General features: G+C 40.4%; 1 protein-coding gene across 1 annotated transcript in view; it reads left to right on the plus strand.

Moving 5' to 3' along the window:
• The window catches only part of LOC149235709 (uncharacterized), a 54,971-nt gene extending 34,323 nt beyond the window's left edge, over positions 1-20,648 (plus strand). The window contains exon 2 of the mRNA XM_089368632.1: positions 19,819-20,648. Coding sequence (XP_089224758.1) covers positions 19,819-20,415 — 597 coding nt within the window. The 3' untranslated portion in view covers positions 20,416-20,648. The remainder of the gene's footprint in view (positions 1-19,818) is intronic.
• The last annotated feature ends 2,902 nt before the right edge of the window (positions 20,649-23,550 follow it).

The raw sequence follows: 23,550 nt of genomic DNA on the forward strand, positions 1-23,550 counted from the left end.
TTCCTAGTGCTATGTTTTCCATCTAGTTAAAAATATGCAAGTAATCCTTAGGAATTTCGTGATCAAGAGGTACTATCTGAAAGGTAATATGTTGGCTAGGTTGAGTAGGTCTCACAACACTATTCTGATCAGGAACTTCGAGTTCTTTCCTTACAACAAGCGTTGCAAGAAATTATGGCTTAGAAATTCATGGGTACGATTCACTTGTTTCACTTCCCCCCTCTCTTAAATTGCAAGAATGCCCCTCACTTTTACTAGAAGGACTGAGATAACTAATATATGTATCTTGAAATCTTTTCTCAATTCCGACAGTTTTGTCGTGAATCTCGGCGTGAGTTGCAATAGATGAGCCTTCTACTCGAAGGGCAATTAGAACCCTTCCCAAATATTGTTCGGGGACTTACCAATGCTTGAGACTCTGATTTGTGAATGATTTCATATATAAAGGTCGTCCTTCCAAAGCCAGGCTGGCCTTGGGTTTGTTGGTTTTTGAGGTATATTTTTGATCTATAACTATCTCATTTGTAGTCCTAGGCTTTTTCCTAGTCATACACACTAAGTGATCTAAATGTATCGGCTAAGGGTAGGCACTGGCACAATATTTTTACTTAGTGCATGTTCAGGTTCTTACCTTTCGTCTTTAATACCCAACCCTTCAGAGATACGACTAGCACTTCTTTGACAACCTCCCTGACAACGACACCAAAACGTTAGGGTGCTTAGTTGTTCATAAATGATAAAATGATCTCCAAACATTAAAACATCAACCCAAAGTTTCATCTATTTATTTCAAGGCTATCCACACAGTTTGTGCAAGAGATAGTGCTAATTTCACCTAACCTATATGGTCCTAATGAAAAGTAAAGGCATAAAAATGGAAGGAACAACTCACACTTACTGAAAGAAACGACTTTTTATCAATTTCTAGACTTCAAAATTAAACAATCAAGATTGCTAAAAGAATCAAAACATTAAATCTCCTACCAAAAACAGTGAAGTAATTCAACTACATACAAAGCTATTTCCTAGGAGACTGCATCTGTAAGAAAGGAACAACACTATGACTAGAAATGAATTTGCTGAAAATAATATCAAACCTTATGAATTAAAAACTCAAAATTAATCACAAGAAACAACAATGAAAGATAATTCTCAAAGAATAAATTGCAATAACTTTAACTCTATGATATTCCACTGCAACTACTGCAAAAGATCAATCTGTAATAGTAAATATGATAACCAAAAATTAGATCTAAAATTCAATTGAATAGCTGTAAAACAAAGACTTGGAAGAAAAATATGAATTTAAGAATACAAGAAAGGACAGTAGTAGTTCAAGGAGTGGGCTCAAGATCACTGGAATTCAACTGTTTCATAGCTAGTTTAGCGATATAATTTAAGATCGAACTGCAAAAGTCTCCATTAAATTATAATGAGAAAATTACAAGGATTGTCTATAAAAACTTATAACATAGATAAAAAGTGAATATAGCTCAAACTTTATAAACCCCTTTACTGAGATTCAATTCCTCATTTATATATTACAAACGAGTCTATTTTCAATAGAAAAGCGATCCTAAGAATTTGAAGATTCTTAGGATGCTTTATTAAAATTACAAATCTCCAAAGTTTCCTTGGAATTGCAGGGCCAATATTTATTCTTAACCTGATCCATCCATGATATAAGTCGATCTCATTCAATTGGTTATAATTAAACCGAACAACTCCTCAAAACTCGTTCTTCCACGACTATTCCAAGGAACAACATCTGATATCAAATATCCTTGTTCAATTAGAGGTTCAAATCATTAGTAAACAATGCTTTTCATGATTTAAATTGATTCATTAAGGAGATAAAGTAATGAAAATCCATTAAATCATATTTAGAATGTATATCACACGAATATCATATTCTACCTGTAAAAAGCTTAGAAAACTAATATAATGATAAGCAAATAAGGTAAGAAAATGTATTAATTCTAAAGCCCAACAACAACATCAACACCACCCATTGGAATGGAAAGAATTGGATTATTCAATACATATTCCCCCATGGATAGCTTGATATTATGGCACTTTCCAAAGTAATATATAGTTCCTCCATTGGCAACGATCACTTCACACTCTAGTGCTGGATATAAGAAGCAATTCAATTCCTTGACTATCTTACAATGAATAAAATTATGGGTACTACCCGAATATACATTTTTCATCTTGATATGTCCTTCTATATTGAGAGTTTGAAGATCGGTAATTCCTGCCAATGCATTACAAGATATAGCCAAATTCATTTCATCTTTCTCTGGGGTTGGTTCCTGGTGTACATCCTCTTCTCTTGATGTTTCTTGTTCCTTTTCTTCCTCCTCTATCCAATCTCTGTAAAATAATTTCTTCCTAGCACACTTATGACCTTTAGTGTATTTTCTATCACAACTGTAACAAATCCATTTTTCTCTTTTTTCCTTCAAGTGTTGTGATGTCAACCTTGTAGGTTGTGGAATGTTTAGAGAACCAACACTTCCATCTTTATAGTTGTGAGTGGTAGACTTCCTTGTTTCCATAATTTTGCTTTCAACTTTTTCTTTCACCTTGAATGCCTTCTCCAATGAATCAGGTTCCTAAAGGCGAACCTCATGTTGGATGTTATTCTTTAAGGTCCTTATGAAGACATCAATCCTATTCTCCTCTAAAATATCATTTACCCTAATATTCAATTTTTGGAAGTCCTCAATGTGCTTCTCCATTGAACCCTTTTTGTTTGAGCTTTATCAATTGGTTAAAGAAGGCGTTGCTCTGTGTATCCTCATAATGTGCTATCATTTCCTTCGTAAAAATTGACCAAGTGACAAGTGGTTTATGAGAAATAAACCATCGATATCTTACAAATTTATTGGGTTCTAAATATAAATTTGCAATGCGTACGCTTCGTGTGTGTTTCACATGATGAAGTTCAAAATATTACTCCATCTGTAGTATCCATGTTATTGGATCCTTGCCATCAAACTTCCTCATATCGATCTTTGGAATATGGTGTGTCTTAAATCAAAATTTAGAGTCTATGGAATCATGTTTAACATTCCTTTTGTTCTCATCATGAGTTTCATCTAATACCTTTTCGCCATTAGGAAGCATTTCTTGTAGCAACTTTGTCAAACCTTCCTTCAAACCTTCCATGTATGCTTTTAAACCATTCTTCAAATATTCCATGCTGCCTTTCATTTTTGCTTCTATACCATACATATCAGCTTCCATACCATTCTTCAAACCATCTATCTTATCTTCCACTTCATTTTTGGTTACTCTTTGAGAGAGCGAAATTTGTTGCACTTGGTCTTGTAATTTTGATATATCATGTTGCATTTCTTTCTCTTCTTCATGCATCATGGTAGAGATTTCTAGTTGCTTACTAGGTGTTTCCATTTTCTTGATTCAAGTAATTTTGGAATAAAAAATTATATTTATGCTTTACTGTGTCCCTTGAATCATTTCAAGCTGATTTTTCAAACAAAACTTATGCCAATTTAAAAAAAAACACACTTTTTTTTTGGCTTTGTAGTAGCTGTATATTGAATCTGTTGTATCTCTATAAATTAGGATCTCCAAGGTCTAAAATTAGGTCCCGTGGTATCCCTTTGAGTTTTCTTTCCAATGGCACAAGTCACACCAAATTTGGATTCTTCAAGATAAAGTTATGTCCAATCGCCCACAATGACCTGATTATGGACTGGTTCAGTGGAGCGAACTTGTACGAAGTGGCACGTGTCATTGTTTTGACCTTCGGCCTTGAAAATAATATAAAAGATATTAAAGTCCGTGAAATTTTAGCCACTTTTTATGAAATTCAAATCCGATGCTCGTAGAGGAATATATGATGATTTTACCAAGGTCACATATTAGAGATGAAATTTTGGAGCATGAAAAAACCCTAACTTCTTCAAACCATATCTCCGAAAATATAGCGACCCAAGATCTGAAATTTTTACACAAAGTTCATCGGGATTTTGGATCCTCATGGTAATTTTTTTAGCTTCTGAACCTTTGTGGAAAATAAGTTATAGCGAATATACCACAATGGCCTCTTTGTAGCAGCAAAACCCTAGAATCCAAAGCTCTGATACCAAATGTTATGCAACTATATCAAAAAATAGAAGAAAAGATAGATCAACGACTTAAAAATTATCCTCTTCAAGGGGGAAACCTCCTTTACATTACTAAAATGATTAATTATTAGATGATACAAATGACAATACCTCCTCTATATATATATAGGATTCTCAAGGGTCACAATATAATTAGAGCCTACATAAAATTAATAATGTAAGGGCACAACAATACCAATAGTGGACTTCTATGGGGCTCAACAATAAAAATATGGGGGCTACAAGGGAAAAACAATAACAATAAGGGGGATACACTAGTATTATAGGGACCTAACATCTCGACTGAAATTAGAGGGCTGTGCCCTGAGTTAGTGGGAAAGACACACAAAAACCTTGAGGTTGGAGGGAAAGCCTCCAATGACTAAGTGGGAGGACTTAAAAAGCCTCATTAAGTCACATTTTTTACCCTATTGGGTATGTAGAGGACTAGTGGATCCGATGGCACTATTTTAGGCAAAATCTAGGGCAAAGTATGTAAGAGTACACCACAAAGTTCAAAAAGATGGCCATAATATTGGGTATCTCCCCAAAGAACCCATATGTACTCCTCAAGTATTTGGGGGGTATATACCACCATCTATGGGAGCAAGTGATGTTGTTAAAGCAAAAATCATTGGATGAGGCTTATATACAAGCACATTACTTGGAGAACATAGGCTTGAAGAGAGCACAATCAAGTGGATCAAAGCAAAAGGAGTGTTGGCTTAGTGGGGCCTGACCCAGGTTCAGAATTGATTTAGCCAAGCAAATCCCAGTACTACTGGCCCTTTTGGCAATAATCCATGGAGCGTGGACTGAGGTGTCACCCGAAGTATAATGGGAGGGTGATGGAACCAGGTTTCCGCACCTTAGGGATGTCTTGATGAAGTTTCTGGAGGTTTGTGGTTTGAACTTGCGTGCTTGCGCTACTCCGTGCAACTGTCTATCCTTTGCGACTTGTGCCACTACCTCCGCGCACCTCTGTAAGGGCACAAAGAAAGTACTACCCTGATCTCTATTCTTACTGCGCTGTTATATTAGTGCTTAACTTAACTTGTGAGGGCCCAATATTCTTATTACTTCTTTCAAAATTTAGGTAAGTGTGTGTAATCATAAACAATATAAATGCATAAAGATAAACAGAAACATAGATGCACAATATTCCGAATCCAACTTATCTTTATTAGTATTCTTTTTCAAGTACAATCCACTTACAAACCCGACTCTGCATTGAGCACTCAGTTGCAGGGATCCCCGCACTCAGCTGCGGACTCTACTAGGCCTCTGCCCACTCAGTTGCAGAGCCTCTTCCTACTACTACGACCCAATACACTTCGACTTTCCCTCTATGCTCTAACCATGCCTTCACATCTATCTATTACTTGCTTGCAAAAAAATATCTTTACACTTAGAGCCTCGCTCTATTTATATAATCCCACGGTCCGCAGACCATGGGTAGGCCGACACAACTTTACATTATTTTACAATTCTTAGGCAAACAACCCTATGACTCATCCTAGACTTACACGCTCCAGCCTGCACTTCGCGGAGTCTTACAATACAATTGACCAAAACTCAGGCTTTAAGCCCCAAAACCTACTTCGGGGGATCCCATGCCCAACAGGCCCCCAACACAATCATCGTGACTCATCTCGAGTCACTCTGCTAGTGCGACAATCGTGGCATGGAACCCCTCCAACTGTGCTTGTGCTATGCGAAGGTCCACAGCACACCATTCTGCCGTCCGCTGGATTTGCTTCATTTCTGCTTCTGAATCCTCTGCGTCTAACTCGATTCTCTTCTTTGGTACCGACTTCTAGTGCTTGTGTTTATAGTCCCGCACCTCTGTCCGGCTTCTCGGGTCGCGAAGACTGTGCTTTGATCGATTAGTCAAATAGCTGGCCCACCCGTGTAGGGCTTCACGTGACTGTCGTTTACTTTTCCTGGGAAGGGTTCTCCATTAAGTTTGACTAGCTGGGTCGCGCCTCCGTCTGTGATCTCTTTCACCACATATGGTCCCAACCATTGCATTCTGAATTTTCCGGGAAATTTTTTGAACTTGCTGTCATACAAAAACACTAAATCGTTTACCTTGAAGGTGTGCAACTTGATATGGTGGTCGTGCCAGGCTTTCTCACACTGCTTTTGTACCTGCTGGTGAAATCCGGCCAAAAATCATTCTTCCTCGAGTTCTTCTAATTGTGCGAGCCTTTCTTCTAGAGCTTCACGGTCCATCATGCCTGTGAGCGTTGCTATTCGTAGACTAGGTATGATGTATTCCATCGGCATGACTACTTCCGTACCATAGACCAACCAGAATGGTGTTTGTCCTGTCAATTTCTTGCATGTTGTCCTATATGCCCATAACACAGTGGGTACGCGCAGGTCCTAGTTGTTTCGCTGTGCGTTACATATTTTGGTCAACGCAGTCTCCAGTATTTTATTGAATGCTTCTACTGTTCCATTAGCCTGTGGGTGGTATGGTGTACTTTTTTGGTGATAAAACTGGAACTCTTTTGTGAGCGCGCTGATGGCTTCATTCAAGAAATGTGTTTCACGATTGCTGATTAAGATTTTTGGGCAACCAAATCGTGTCAACATGTTTTTGAACAAAAACTTTGCAGTCATGGTAGCCGTGCAGTCCTTGACCGGTTGTGCTTCCACCCATCGTGTAAGGTACTCCGTCGCGGTGATGATGTAGCGCGCACCCGTCTTTCCTTGAGGTTTGATTGGGCCTATAAAGTTGATTGCCCATTTCTCAAATGGCTGTAGTTTCATTTTGGGATTTAACGACATCTTGTCCCTTCGTGATGGTTTTCCTGTTCTTTGACATATATCGCAGGCCTTATAATGCGCTTTCGAATCCTGGTGCAGGGTCAGCCACCATAACCCTGCGTGAAGAATATTTTGTGTGGTCGTGTGTCCTGCATAGTGTCCTCCTACAACACCCCCATGTGCTTCCACAAGGATCTGACCTCGCTCAAATTTAGGTACGTATCTTCGCAATATCTCATCATTGCCCATCTTGTAGAGGTGTCCTGCGATGACAGAAAAGTCCGCCGCGTACACCACCAATTCCTTCTTCTGTTGGATTGAGTACTGCTTTGGCGTAGTCCCTGTTGTTAGAAAATGGACTATATCTTCGAAGTGTCCATCCGCAACGCGTTCTACAAAGAGCTGTGCATCGAGTAGTCCCTCCTCCAAATTTGTTCGTTCCTCGCCTGTCTTAATTCGTGACAAGTGGTCTGGTCTTGCGTTTAAGCGTCCTGGCTTGATTATGACCTCAAAATCATATTCTTGAAACAATAGGAGCCATCTGCATATGTGCCCCCCAACACAGGCTTGTTCACCAAGTATTTCAACGCAGAATGGTTAGTATACATCTTAAAATGTCCTCCAAGTAAATAGTGTCGGTATTTCTGGAGCACGTACACCATTGCCAACCCCCCGCGTTCGGTGGTAGAGTAATTCTTTTTTTCTTTGGACAATCTTCGACTTGCAAATGTGATCGGGTGATCCACACCCTCTGCGCCCTCCTGTGTGAGTACAAATCCCAATGCGATACATGATGCATCAACATGTACATGAAATTCCACGTCCCATTTCGGGAAGACCAAAATTGGCGCGGAGGCCAGTTTCCCTTTTAGGACATCCAAGCTCTTCATGAAATCATCATTCTAGCAGTATGTCACATCTTTTTTCAATATCTTTTCCATCGGCGAGGTTATTTGGGCATAACTCTTGATAAACTTTCTATAGTAGCCAGTGTGCGCCAACGTAGCGCGTAACTGTTTGACACTGCGTAGTGCTTCCAGATTCAGAATAACAACAATCTTTGTAGGGTCCACCATTAGGCCTTGTTTGCAAACCACATGGCCTAGCAGGTTGCCAAAGGGAATGAGGAAGGTACACTTTTTAAGGTTCAGCGCAATTTGGTGTCGGCGGCAAGTATCCAACATCAACCGTAAGCTCGCTACATGGTGCTTAACTAATCCAAAGGTAGTCCAATCATCCAAATAGACCTCCAAGAACTTGTGGATGTATTCTTTGAACGCCGCCACCACTATGCGCGAGAATATCACTGGCGCGTTCTTCAGTCCAAAGGGCATAATGTGTACTGAAAGTAGTGCCATTCTGTTGCGAAGGTTGTTTTTCTCCTATATTCCGGCGCGATCTTAATCTGATGGTACCCTGAGAAGCCATCCATAAATGAGTAAGCTTCCTGACTGCCAACATTCTCCAATACTTCATCTGTGAATGGTGTCGGGAATGGATCATGAACACAGGCGTCGTTGAGCTTCCTGAGGTCCATGCATATTCTTATTTCACCTTTCTATTTTTTCTCCTGCACTACCATAGGACTCACCCAATCGGATTCTTCCACTGGTTCGATAATTCTGGCTACGAGCATTTTATCTAGTTCATCATGGACCTTTTCTTTATACTTTGGGTTCAAGCGGTAAGGCCACTGCTTAACTGGCTTCGCGTCTGGTTTCAGAGTGATCTTCATCATCCCTAAGTCACCAATGATCCCTTTTAAGTCCGTGATTTTGGTCGGGAACAAGTCTTGGTATTCGCAGAGTAACTCAGTGACCTTATCTACTGTAGCATCGTCCCAATAGTCCCCAAGTGTCGCATACTTCGGCTCCGCTTCTGTGCCAATGTTTACCTACTTTGTTTTTAGTGGCGCAGTGATGTTAGGATCCTCAATTGATGGTCCTCAAACCTCGCGACAACCTTTAGTTTCAGGGATATCAATATTTCAGGGTCGTCATCATCCTCCTCCACCTGCACGTTATAACATTCTAGAGTGCTACTTAACTGGGTTGCCCATACTGGTTGTAGCATTTCCAATGGCTCCTGTGGTATTTTGAAGATGGCAGCTTTTACTGCTTGCAGCGCTTCGTTAATAGTATCCGACCACCAGTCTTCAAATGTGAATGTTAACAAAAATCCCTTGTGCAAGACATCCCATTCACCCGTACCATGTCGAAGTTTTATTTCAGTATACCAGTTCATGGGTATGACATCCAAGGTATGGTAGAATAAGTGTACCCATTCAGATTGTGGTTCTTCCCTGTAGACCTTGGTCCATTTCGCGAGGTGCTTACGCGGGTCATCTCGCCCATCGTATTTGTCTTCTAGCCATAGTTGTGGCTTCCCAAACTGCAGGCGCATCATCCTTCTACATCTGCGCAAGTTCTCAAAGTTTTTTTGATGTGTATCCCACCATCGTGTGGGTGTTGCGCGCAGTGCGCATTTCAACACATCGAACCGCTACTGTTCTGGTACTACACTTTCAAATTTGTTCAAGAATTCATCCACCGCTGTCAATCCATCATATGTCGGTAGCTCTCGTGCCTCTGCTGTCACGCAACGTAATGATCTAATCATCATGTTGCAATTCAGCGTTGTCACTTCGTGTAACCAATTCTGCCAGCGCTCTACTTCTTCGTCTGAAGTCAAATTCACCCAATCTTGGCCTCGCACAGTTATCTTGTAAATACAATCGAGATCATCACGTACTGGTTCAATGTAGCACGTGCCTTCAGTTGGGTCTAGTGGGACTGCTATGCGTAGTGACTTTTTCTCGAAGATCATTTTGTGCTTCTTCAGATTGATGACTCTGTTCATATCGGTGGCCCAGTCTATTCCTAACAACGCGGGATAGGGATTGCTGTCATCGAAAATCTCTATCACTTCAAAATCCGTATGTGTGCTCGCACCTTCAATATCAACTGTTACCCATTGCAACCTTCCCATGGGAAAAATCTTTTGTTGGTTCACCATTCGTAATTGAATAGGGGACCACTATAACACGGGCCTGCCCATATGTTCCCATGTTTTCTTTGGTAATACATTCATGTCTGAACCCAGATCTAGGATTACCTGATCCATTTCATATTCCCCAATCTGTGCAGTCAACCTCATTTCTCTTCTAGTGCGCAATGCATGCTTCCCCAATTTCCGGACGACGCACAGTTCCCCTGACCTTGTGCACTTGGTGATCAGTTCCTGTAGTCCTTTAACTGCCTTGTTGTCGCGCAACAGTTTCATGCATGTCTCCAGAAAGGTAGTAAGCATTGAAGGATCCATTCCTGGCTCTGGTTGATCCTTACTACCTGAAGTGGAGGCCTTCGCGAAGCTCTTCTTAGCTTCCATGAATGTCTCCTTTGCGTGTTCTAAGTCAAACTCGGGTTCCTTTGTAGGAGCCTTGTGAACCCACGTACTTTCCTCTGGCTGCTTTCCCTTATCCTCTCCCATGGTCGCACCACTTCTGAGCATCATGTTTACATTCGGGTCCTCTTCGCGTGGTTCAGACCTCATCATTTGTATATTTTGAGTCGGGGGAGGTTGGAATACCCCTTTTTCGCACATCTTTGTGATCAACGTAGGACAGTCTATTGTTTCATGATCAAACTGAGCACAATACATACAGGATATCCTCGTCGGGTTGGTACAGTCGCAGGCATAGTGCCCTGGTCCTCCACAATTGTAACAAATTAACTGTCCATGACCCATTCCTAGTCCCATTCCACCTCGTCCTCGACCTCGCCCCTGAAATCCAGCGCACGCCATCCCCGCATCTGGGTCGAGCGCTTGCATTTCGGTTTTCATTCTATAGGCTGGGTTATGATCCATCATTAGCTTGTAACTGTGGCAAGTGCACTCATCATGGCCTATTGACCTGCAGAAATTACAAAACAATTGTTGGGGTGTCTGTGTATGTTTTGCAGAAAATGAAAATTGTCCGTCGTGTGTTTCCCTCCTATCTGACAGATCGCGCACCATAAAGCGGGTGCTGCGATCGACCTTACCTGCGCCTTCAGTCTTAATGGCTATGGCCCTCCTCATGCCAAGTAGTTCACGAACACTGGACAATGATCCTTTTCATGACCCTCGCCTTTGCATTTTATGCACCACACTTCTTCATGCACCTCTGGCCGTGGTGCCCTATCCTGCTTCAAGTTTTTCATTTCCAAACACAAATTCTGTAGATGCACGTGGATTTGCTGAAATCCCAACCTAGGGTCTTGTATGGGGGTCTCATGTAATCTCATCGCCATCTCCAACGCTTCGGCCTGGGTAGAAAGTTTCTGCTGTGACAACGCCGTCCTCAAGTGTGGTGTCAGAGATGCTACAAACCATGCGCGATGCTGCACATCCGTTAGCATCATATTGGCCTCGCAGATTGTACTCTCAACCTTTGGCCCAGATCCTAGGGGGTCTCGCCTGGAAGCATCGTGATCTCTTTAAACCTGAAGATTGGTTGTGTCTCTAATTTTGGCCTGCTAAATTCTCTGTTCAACACATTCTGGATCTCTGCTATCCCTGCGTTTGGGTGGTTGTTAGAGTGCTTGATGTACCACGTTAATGCACGATCCTGCAGTGCACTCACCAATGTAGCCCTCTTAATGTTGTCATTTGTGACACCTTGTGCTTTCCATACTGCCCTTACCACGAACTAGAATTGGTCCGGATCCTCATACCTTACTCCTCTGAATACTGGTAGTTTGATCGCGCTCGCCATACTGAACCATGGAGGTGGTGGAGGTGGAGTGGGTGGAGATGGAGGTGAAGGAGGTGAAGTGGGTGGTAACCACAAAATGTGCTGCCTTATCAAACTGACCGCGCTTCTCGGAGAGGCCTTTGCGAGCTCTTCCTTGCTCTCTCACGAGGGTGAAATTAAGGGACTGTTTTCTAATTCTTCGCTGCTTTTGTAGATCTTTCCACTCCGCATAGTCCCAAACATTAATGTATTCGCATGACCCTTTTTTCACACAATAGCATCTTAATCCAAGTATTCAAAGACTTAATATACTTACCTCATGGTCCCTTGAGAAAACGTCGCTCTGCCTCGCTGTAATTGACAGTCATGTCCATCGCAAACTCGGTGATAAATCCTCCTATTATTCGGTTGAGCCAGTGGTCCACAGCTCGCGCTATCTTATGTTCCGGGGCTTCTAGTATGTGCACTAATTCCGGAGTCCACACTGTCGGTTGGTCAAGCCTACACCTTCCCTGGCTGTCGGATAACCTCGCGATCCACTCATACAGTTCAGAAGGAAAGGACGCTGTTAGACTCCGTCTTGTCAGCTCGCTGCAGTCAAATTCACCAAGGTTCATTTCTCGTCATTTGCAGTCATTGATGTTACTGTGGTCCAGAAAAGAGTCATTTTACTTCTTGAGTCCAGGGTTTTGTCTCCAGAAATGTGAAATAACGCTTGCAGGCCAGAGGGAGGTTGAATAAGTCTCTTACTTCAAGAGTTTATCATCATTAATGCTCGAAAATGATCTTTCTCCAAAACTCTGTTTTGGAGAAGAAATCGACAAATTTGTTTGTGTAATAGATTTGCATTTTAAAGCCTTCCATCATGGAGTACTTCGAAATACATGACCTGGCCATCTTGCAAGGTTCAATAGCCCCATCAGTCTATGTAAACAGGAGGACTTATCATAAGTATTGAAAGTTCCATAAATAAGATGGCATATTCTTGATTCTGCTAAAGCTGGAGATCTACAGGATAATGCTGCAGCCATGTTAGACGTTGGAAGGACAAAGCTAAGAAGAACTCCACTGATTAGAATATAGTGTTTTCTTTATATGAAGTCAGAGAATGTACCATGTGGCTTATTCAACGGAGGATGACATAGCTACTGTATGTTGCTTGGAGAAAACTTGAAGAGCAGATACCTCTGGAGATAAATAAACTTAGAATATCTAAAGGATTTCCATAGAAAGAAACTTCACTTTTAGAGGGAAACATTTGTTTCAAAATCTTGCACTTTGAAGGTATTAGAAGCCCCTGGCGTAGCATTGTGAAACATCATCTTTTCTAGGGTACTATCGGTCTTTTAAACATGATTCGAAAACACATATAGAAAAAGCTCTGAGCGCAACATACAGAGTCTTAAGGCGGGGTGGAAGATTTATGTGTCTTGAGTTGAGCCATGTCAACATCCCTGGTTTCCAAGAATTATATGAGTTTTACTCATTTTCAGTTATTCCATCTATTGGAGAAATTGTTGCTGGGGATCGTGTGTCTTACCAATATTTAGTGGAGAGCGTATGCCAATGTCCATCTCAGGAAAAGTTCACTGAAATGATTAAGGAAGCAGGCTTTGAGAAAGTTGAATATGAGACCTTTCAGGCGGAGTAGTTGCAATTCATGCTGGATTCAAATTATAATTCACATATATAAGATTTTGACATTGATTTTGTAGAGCAGTTACCTTAAAAGCTATTGAAATGGTATGTGAAATCGAAAGCTAGCAAACTCTGCCTATGTGGGGCATTGTTTAGAAAAATCTGTCTAAGCTGATTTTGGCCATTACAGTGTTTGATGGGTCTACTGTTTTAATTACTATTTGATATCTCAAGGAACATACAAAGTTGGTTGGAAAGATTGTGCAGTGGCAATTCAAACTGATAAAACTATCTCAAGTGTGCATGCGGAGATCATAGTTGAGGCAACCTCTGCTTAGAAGGCCTTGCAGTGCTTTTCAAGCGTCCCTTCACCAGAAATTCACCTGAAGGATCTTTTAAAGTTTGGCACATTTGTCAACAAGGAAATTTGCTCGAAGCCTGTGTTTTCTTTAGCAAATAAGGAGACAATCCTAAGTAACGGGGATTTGATAACGTTTGGAACAAATAATTCAACTTTCAGGTTGAACTCCGTTCCATTCTTATTCTGTATACCAGCTCTAGAAAAATTGAACCGGAAACATGGTTTATGTACCATTGTGTCATCAATGGGAGCCTGCGCAACAGAGAAATGGATGTCAGAGTGTACATATCTTATTGTTGAAGATTCTTCTCCTATAACAAATGATGTGAGGGAAGCTATTCAAGCCATCAGTAATGTCAGCGTTTCAAGAAGGTAAACGATACAGGTGTGCGCTACCCATATAGTGCGCGCTACGCACTGGGTCTCACCAGCCAGTGTTAAATATCAAGTGCGCTACGCACTTGCTGCGCGCTACGCATTGGGTAGGGGCGCTACCCATACAGTGACAGAGCCCAGAAAATTTTTGTCTTGTCCCCTACCAAGGTATTTAAATGCCTAAGTGGCTCACTGGTCTGAACACAATTCGTCACAGGATTAAACGTTGAATGATCATGGTTTTAAAAGGTTTTGGACCTGGGTATCGACTGCGGTATTCACACTAAGTGATTTAGTTCATGATCGACTCCTACTTATATCAAATCGATGGTATATGAGTGAGTGGTTATGATGTTCTACCCAAAAGCATTCGAAGCTTGAAGTAACATGGTCTTGATATTGTGTATATCAATTTCGACAAGCAATTTTGAACTCCAAAATTTTGTGGCAAAATATTTATTTGACGCAGTTATTCAAGGTTTTGATCCATGCAGATCTTGTCAGCCTTTGTCGTGAGATTTTTGTTCACTTTTCCAACCAATATTCTGCACCAAGAGAAGTACTTCTATCGCTGCCTTTTGTTACACAAGATTCCTTCAGTGTTTTTGAAACTGCTTTGTCCAAAGCATCTAGTGCAAAAGAGCAGAAACGTCGATTCTTCAAAATGTGGTCTACGTTGATGTCAGTCATTGGAGTTCTCGCACGGATAACATGTATATCCCTGCATGTTATTAGTCATTAGCAGAGGTGTATTGAAAGGTCAAACTGGCGCATTAGTGATATTGGTTAGGCAACCAAAGGTGATTGAGCGGATGAGTATTGGCAATTATGAATGGCTGGATATGTATGCACTGATATTGGAGAAGATATTGCGCTATTTTTATTAAAGATTAGTTCTTATTCAAAGGCAAAGTAAAGTCAAAGCCAGAATTTAAACAAAGGATATCCACCGTGGCAAAAAGATAGGTTCGATTGCCCATTTTGGTCTTCAGTTGCAAATTTAAAGGGTCTTCAGCTACAGTTTCCGCCCTTTCATTTGTCATCAACAGATTCGAGTAGAAGAAGGAACGCTATTCTATCTTCAGAAAAGCTGATTGGTTTTTTAGTTTTATTTGTTAATAATGATAAAACAGATCCCTTGTTTTGGATCGATCTGTTTTTTCAAACATGAGAGTTTATTTATTGTATTGCAAATGATTTGTAAAGGAGTTTTTTTTTAGAGCTGGGGAGGAGAAATACAGAGTTTTTATTGTACAGTTGAAGGACAGAGAAAAGAATTAAATGGCACAGCTCTGATTTGTAATATTCTCTTGGTGTGAAAGTTTAGCATATGTTTTTCTTCTGTTTCATAAGTCTTTGTAATGTTTCATAATTTCATTCATTATCATTTCCAGCTGAATGCTCTACAGTGTGGGAGGTAGAACCCAATTTATTTGCTCTGCCTCGAATGAGCGTTTCAGTATTTGTGTAATTGTCTTCTGCCTGTAAAGGACTCATTAATTAATGCCCTTTTCAGCTCTTTAAATAGTCTTTTCATCCCATATTATTTCAAATTTAATTTCTAAACTTCACTCCTACCTCGCCTTATGGAGTAATATGTGCCTTTAATTAAATCTTTGCTCTTTCTGTCTTTGCCCCATGCAGCCCAGAAAACCTAATCATTTATTAAAAACCCTTTCTATCAATTTACTAACCTAAAATCAGTTTTGAGTTTGGAGTCATCTCGCATCCTATTTCTCATTTTCTCGAGATCGACTGGAGAGAGCCCTCTCCTATCCTTGTAGGGCTAGCTACGAGGCTGAGCTTGGTTTGATGTTGCCTTGAGTTTTGCCTTCCTTAGCCTGAGGCAGATTTGAGCGCTAACGTAGTGGCGATCATACTGGGGAGATGGTTTGCTGTTGATGTGACATTGGACTTGTTGATTGTCTTGTCCCAGTACATGAAATCAAGTTGCAGATCTGATGCTGATGGTGGACAGTAGTTAGACATATATGAAGGCTGAGACATTCACCTGGCGACTCCAACTCGGTCCAGACATTCCAGTGCTCGCTGATCCATTTATGCAATGGTAGGGTATGTGGCAAACCCTGCACTTTGTGAAGTTGTAAAAGAAGTAAGAAATCAGTTAGCAGATTTTGAAATTAATGAAGATTTTTTCAGTGCCTTGCTTCAATGTTTGAAATCTCTGAAGCTACCTCTTGAAGCTAAAACTAGTGTCTGTGAGTTAGTTGTTGAAAGAATTGAGAAGGAAATTCAGTATTTGAATGAGCAGATCCAGTCATATGATTTCCTAGACCTTAAAAAGTTCTTGGAAACTATTCCTCCTTCGAAACAAGAAACAATAGAGTTGCCTACAGATGTTTGCATTGATCGTGTGCAGCTGGATGTATGTATTGCAGAGTTGGGGCAGCAAACGGAGTCTGGCTTTCGCGATCCTATTGCGATGTACATGAAATGTTTTTCAGTTTGACTGACAAATCAAACTGTCTTTTACATGATCAGGCTCATTACGTGCATGAAGGGCTGCCGACAATTACATCTGTGTCCTGGTGGAAACATTCTCAATCGGCATCATTCTCAGGTTTACTTGAATGGTTGATCTGGCATTTCAGTATTACTTGATCTATTGTTTTTACAACAAAGTAGGGTAGATTTTGTAAATAAATAAGCAGCCATAAGGCAGCATTACCTTCTGAGTTTCATTACAGTTTTAGTGTGAAGTTTGCCGAGTTAGTTTTTTAAGCATTTCAGTCAAGTTTCAGTCCATAAATGAGTCAGAAGTCTCGTGTTTTCTGTTGAAATAATGACTCCATAGCCCAATGGATGGAGGCATTGTCTGCTCTCCCAAAGATCTACAGTTCTTGGCACCTCCAAGAAGCTGCAGCTGCCATCCCCATTGGAGCCAATGTTAGACTCCGTCTTGTCAGCTCGCTGCAGTCAAATTCACCAAGGTTCATTTCTCGTCATTCACAGTCATTGATGTTACTGTGGTCCAGAAAAGAGTCATTTTACTTCTTGAGTCCAGGGTTTTGTCTCCAGAAATGTGAAATAACGCTTGCAGGCCAGAGGGAGGTTGAATAAGTCTCTTACTTCAAGAGTTTATCATCAGTAATGCTCGAAAATGTTCCTTCTCCAAAACTCTGTTTTGGAGAAGAAATCGACAAATTTGTTTTTGTAATAGATTTGCATTTTAAAGCCTTCCATCATGGAGTACTTCGAAATACAGGCCCTGGTCATCTTGCAAGGTTCAATAGCCCCATCAGTCTATGTAAACATGAGGACTTATCATATGTATCGAAAGTTCCATAAATAAGATGGCATATTCTTGATTCTGCTGAAGTTGGAGATCTACAGGATAATGCTGCAGCCATGTCAAATGTTGGAAGGACAGAACTAAGAAGAACTCCACTGATTAGAATATAGCGTTTCATTTATATGAAGTCAGAGAATGTACCATGTGGCTTATTCAATGGAGGATGGCATAGCTACTGTATGTTGCTTGGAGAAAACTTGAAGAGCAGATACCTCTGGAGATAAATAAACTTAGAATATCTAAAGGATTTCCATAGAAAGAAACTTCACTTTTAGAGGGAAACATTTGTTTCAAAATCTTGCACTTTGAAGGTATTAGAAGCCCCTGGCGTAGCATTGTGAAACATCATCTTTTCTAGGGTACTATCGGTCTTTTAAACATGATTCGAAAACACATATAGAAAAAGCTCTGAGCGCAGCATACAGAGTCTTAAGGCGGGGTGGAAGCTTTCTGTGTCTTGAGTTGAGCCATGTCAACATCCCTGGTTTCCAAGAATTATATGAGTTTTACTCATTTTCAGTTATTCCATCTATTGGAGAAATTGTTGTTGGGGATCGTGTGTCTTACCAATATTTAGTGGAGAGCGAACGCCAGTGTCCATATCAGGAAAAGTTCGCTGAAATGATTAAGGAAGCAGGCTTTGACAAAGTTGAATATGAGACCTTTCAGGCGGAGTAGTCGCAATTCTGTAGGTTTTAACCCTGTACAGAAATTACCTACATACGAATTCTTAAACAAAGAAAATAAACAATGCGAGAGCATAACCCATAAAACACATATGCACAGAGATTTTTCCCTGGATCCCAAAACCGGGACTACCAGCTTGATTTTTCATTATGTTCTTCAATGTTACAATACATATTTATACATGCCGAAGCATCCAATACCATGGACCGAAAACCATCGCGTCCAATACCATGGACCGAAAACCATCGCGTCCAAAAAACATGTGCGAAAATCATGCACAAAACCATAGGTGGGTCTGCCCAACCTAACATATGGTCCAAAACCAAAATTTTCCGGGGCGCTGCCCCAGACCCCATAATGTGGGGTTACGGGTGCCCTTCAAACCCCCTATTAACTACGTGGAAAGAATATAACACAACCCAAAAATCTCCCACTTGTCGTTTTCTTTCCACAGGGGGCCACATGAGAGCTTAGTCATTTTTTCAGCCCTGAGATTCCCATTGCTTCTCTACACCAAGAGAACTTCTCAGAGCTCACAGATTTTGTCAATGCATCTGCAGTATTCTTCAAAGTGTCCACCTTTACCAGCAACACCTTTCTGTCTTCTATCATATCCCTCACAAAGTGATACTGAACATCAATGTGCTTTGTCTTTGAATGATAAGCAGGGTTCTTTGCCAAGAAAATTGCACTTCGGCTGTCACAGTCTATTCTTATAGCTCCCTGTACTAACCCCATACTTGAACACAATCTCTGCAACCAAACTGCTTCCTTGCTTGCATGAGTGGCTGCCATGTATTCTGCCTCTGTAGTTGATAGTGCCACTACAGATTGTTTCTTACTCATCCAACTGACTGCACCTCCAAATAGGTTAAACACATACCCACTTGTAGATCTTCTCTGATCCAGATCTCCAGCCCAGTCTGCATCAACAAAGCCATGAATATCCAACACTCTGTCCAATCCTGGTCTTCCTTGGTAGCACAAACCATAATCACTAGTGCCACGCAAATACCTGAAAACCCGCTTCATTGCTGTCCAGTGCTCCTTCCCAGGTTTTGACATAAACCTGCTCAATACTCCCACTGCATGTGCAATGTCTGGTCTAGTACAGACCATTGCATATGTTATCACTTAAGAATTCTAATTTTAAAACCGTTCACATTAGTTTGATGGTAAAAAATTCAGTGCTAGTCTAGTCTTGAGTTTTGTTTGCCTTAGAGTCTGAGTCTAAGGAGTCCACTATGCATCCTCATTCACCACCAGTCAGATAATTTACACAATTTCCATGTGTCAACTTTGTTCAAAGGTTATTATGTGCTACAAATCTCTTTAGGTGATTTCGTAGCGCATAAGTCAGTTTTAGGTGTTTTCGCAGCACAACATGTTTCATGTAAAGTTCATAGCACAGAAACCTCGGTTTAGGTGATTTCGTAGCAGAAAACACCGATTTTGCACTAACTGCGCTACGAAATGGGGAATTCGTGCCGATCCATAACACATCTCACCCCAGCTGTCATATTTTCTGCAAGAATTTTACGGGGATAACATGTGAAAGGTCTTACATGTCGGTCTTGACACGTGTTCTGTAGCCTTCAAATTTGATTCTGGCCTGTACTATTCAAATCGAGATTTCCATACAAAACCAAATTTGAAAATTCTCTATTAAGACCGAAACTTCTGATTCTGGTTTCGATTTGTGATCAATCTGGCAGTATGACTTTTGGGAAGAATGGGCTCTTGTCACCTTCCTTTGTTTCTAATTTGAAAATTGTCTTGAAAAACAGAAAGATAGAAAAAAGCCCCAAAGGTGAAGGCGTTTCTAGCGGTAGTAAGTGACATCACAGCTCTTGTCGCTCTCAGATTCGTGGTTCACAACCATGATAATCTCTTCGTTGCTGCCGAAGCAACACATGCTGTGGGCATCTCTGTCTTGATCTACAAGCTCTTCAAGGAACGAAACTGTGCATGCTTATCACTTAAATCTGAGGAGCTTACTGCTATATTCTTAGCAGTGAGGGTGTACTGCAGTTTTGTTATGGAATATGATATACACGCAGTGCTTGATTGTGCAACATTAGTCACCACTTTGTGGGTGATTTACATGATACGTTTCAAGTTGAAGGCAACACATGATGAAGATTTGGATAATTTTCCGATATATTATGTGGTGATTCCATGTGCAGTACTTGCCCTTTTTATCCATCCATCAACATCCCATAATATTGTAAACATGATACTTTGGGCCTTTTGTGTTTACCTTGAAGCTGTTGCAGTTTTACCCCAGCTTCGCGTGATGCAAAATACAAAGATAGTTGAACCATTCACAGCCCATTATGTGTTTGCATTGGGTATTGCAAGGTTTTTCAGCTGTGCACATTGGGTACTCTAGGTTTTGAATAGCCGTGGCTACTTGTTTTACATTGGGCCATGGCTTGTGGCCGTCCATGGTACTTTTGTCAGAGATTGTTCAGACTTTTATTTTGGCAGACTTTTGCTACTACTATGTTCAAAGTGTTGTAGGAGGGCAACTTGTGCTGCGGCTTCCTTCAGGAGTGGTGTGATTTCAATCTAATGGCTCCGCTGAAGTTTCTATGGAACTGGTGTATGCTTTGGATCTGGTGCCAAAATGTGCTTTTCCGCAAAAGCAATTACTTCTTGCAGCAATTGACATAGCGGATGCAGGCTCAAAATCAGGAGGTTATGTAGTATACTCAACTTGCTCAATTACAGTTGCAGAGAAAACAAAAATGACCAGGGATCATAATGGATTTCGAAAATTGTTTATAGTATTAACAAAGGCAGGAAAACTTTTGGCTCTTCACTCTGGAGATGGTCGCATTGTATGGTCACAGTTGCTCCCTGCTTTCCGGAAAACAGAAGAATGCCAAGCTCCTTCTGTGTTGAAGGTCCTTCCTTGGCGGATCCCTCACCAGCATGCTTTAGATGAGAGTCCAGCTGTTCTGATAATAGGGAAATGTGGTCTAGGACATGATGAGACAGGGATTCTTTCATTTGTAGATTCTCACAGTGGCAAAGAACTTGAATCTTATAGGCTTTCCTATCCCATATCTCAAGTGATTCCTCTGCCAATGACAGATTCAACTGAGCAACGACTACATCTTTTTGTTGATAATAATGCAAGGGCACACTTGTTTCCTAGAACCAATGAAGCACTGACTATGTTTCTTAAACAGATGTCAAATATCTACTTATATTTTGTTGATATAGAAAAAGGATCAATCCAAGGTTATGGTATCAACAATCAGGACATGTCAGATATGGTGTTTAAGGATTATTGCTTCAAAACTAGAGAACTGTGGTCTGTATTGTTTCCTTCTGAATTGGAGAAAATTGTTGCCACTGTCACAAAAATGACAGCTTGGAGGAGGTTTTTATCTTCACACATGGCAAAGGTGGACAGCAGATCAAGGACGTGGCATTCTGATATGTTTTGTATAATCAAAAGGCTGAAGGACATGTTTCTGTGCATTCAGATATTTTGGGAAAAACTGAAGCCGAGAAGCAAGGATAGTTTCCTAATATTTATGGACAGTTAAGTAGATTCAGCATCCAAGCATCCAAGGTCAACATGGGGCATTAAACATCCATCTCAGCCAAACTGAAAGAGGACCAGATGTCAAAGAACGAGGATCATTGTAATTAAAGTCATCATGCATGTAAAATGGAGTTAGAGTCATAGTTGATTTAGATCTCTAAGAAAAGTTCCAGTCAGCACTTTATTGTATTAATTAGTTAATTAAATAGTTGATAGGTGTCATTAGAGGTAGTTATCGAATTCCCCTCATGCTGGAGGAGGAATCTCGATCAGGTAGAATAAGAATTCTATATATAGTTGAAACAGAAATGTAATGGGGGTTGGGAAATTTTATAACAGAGCATTGTTTTGGCTTATGTAAAGACAGAGTTTCAGTAATATAATTTGGCTGCTTTACTTCTCAGGATTCATGAAGGATTTCTATGTTCAGAATGTGTGATTTTATCCTTTCCTTAATGTCTTTTACAGTTGCATAGATGTATAATCACTTAGAATTCACTGATTGTGCTCTGATTTCCTGTATGCATTTATGAGCTATGGTTCCATATGTGTTAGGTTCTGAATACTCAAATGCTGAATGCCCTGACTTCTATGTAAAGGCAGTATCATTGTTTACTGAGGTGTTGTTGACTCCATAGGCCCAATGGAAACTTGTTTAATGTTTTTCCAGCATCCATATTTATCACAGATATTTCGCAAAGAGTTAGCCATCTTATCTTAATCAAAATCATAAACCCCTCTAGAGAGAGCCCTCTCAGGTTGAGGAGGCTAAGCCTCAGCCTAAAGTAGGTTTGAAATAGTTACTTGAAGTCTTCCTGGTCAGCAGCCTTCCAGGGCCTGATTTTGAGATAACATTTTGGTGCGTCTGCCGGGAGTCTGAAGATTATTCATTCCCGAAATCAAGAAGCTGAACTTCTGAAGGTAGCAGGAGCTCAGAAGACTTTTTGAGGCTGCAAATCTACCTTGGCGACTCCATTGTTGAAGAATTCGAAATTCATAGATTCATGGTGATTCCACTGGAGTTATGAAGGACCCAAATGCTACCATTCTTATTTCAAGGTATGCATGCATAAATTTTTCAGGAATTCATGGTTTCCCAAATCATTTTCCCAAGGATGCATATTTTCTAAGGAATGGTCCAAAATTCAATGGAGAAGATTTAAGTTTAACTTTGAAGCACATATCAGATTTTTGTGATTTTACAGAGCTTCTTAGAGTTAAGCATGAGGATGTTTGCATTATGTTGTTCTATGATTCATTTCAAGGGAAATGTAAACAATGGATTGAAAGCTTTCCTACCAAATCCATTAAGTCATTTGAAGACTTTTGGCTTATGTTTTTGGAGGAATGGATAGATAGATCAGATACGGTGGCAAACTCTCCTTCAATTCAAGGTTTCAAACAATGGAATAATGATCATAGTAATGGAGAAACCAATGAAAATTTTTCTTTGTCCTTGTCCCCGTATCTAAAATCATTTGACTGCAAGACAGAGGATAAGATGAAATTTTTGGATGAAGTTGCTGAGGACATTGAGAAAGACATTGAAAGTCTACAAGGTCAAATTCAATCATATAGTCTTCATGGTTGTGATCATTCTTTTCAAAAGGTTCCTATGTCAGAACATAAGGAGAGGGTGTTGCTTCCTTTCTCTTTTGTGATTGAGGAAGAATACACTGTTATTAAGGATCAGTTGGTACAACCAGAAAGTTACGAGAACCATCAAGCTGATCATGTATTCTGGGATCCTATAGCTGACTATATGAAAGAGTGTTACTTTCCAGTGTTTCAGCTTTTCTATGAAGATCAGAGGCAATTTCAGTGGCAGAGGTCATCACAATATCATTGTGGCTCTGAACTCCGATGCAGTCAAAAAACTCAAATATCAGATAAGACAAATGATTGGCTGCATTGGAAATTTCACATTGATTGAGCTGAAAGAAGTTTGAATTGATAGGGTAGGTAGGT

This window comes from Pinus tabuliformis, chromosome 8 (genome assembly GCF_031772625.1).
Source record: "Pinus tabuliformis cultivar Carrire ecotype Pingquan chromosome 8, CPIR1, whole genome shotgun sequence".
Classification (NCBI taxonomy): domain Eukaryota; kingdom Viridiplantae; phylum Streptophyta; class Pinopsida; order Pinales; family Pinaceae; genus Pinus; species Pinus tabuliformis.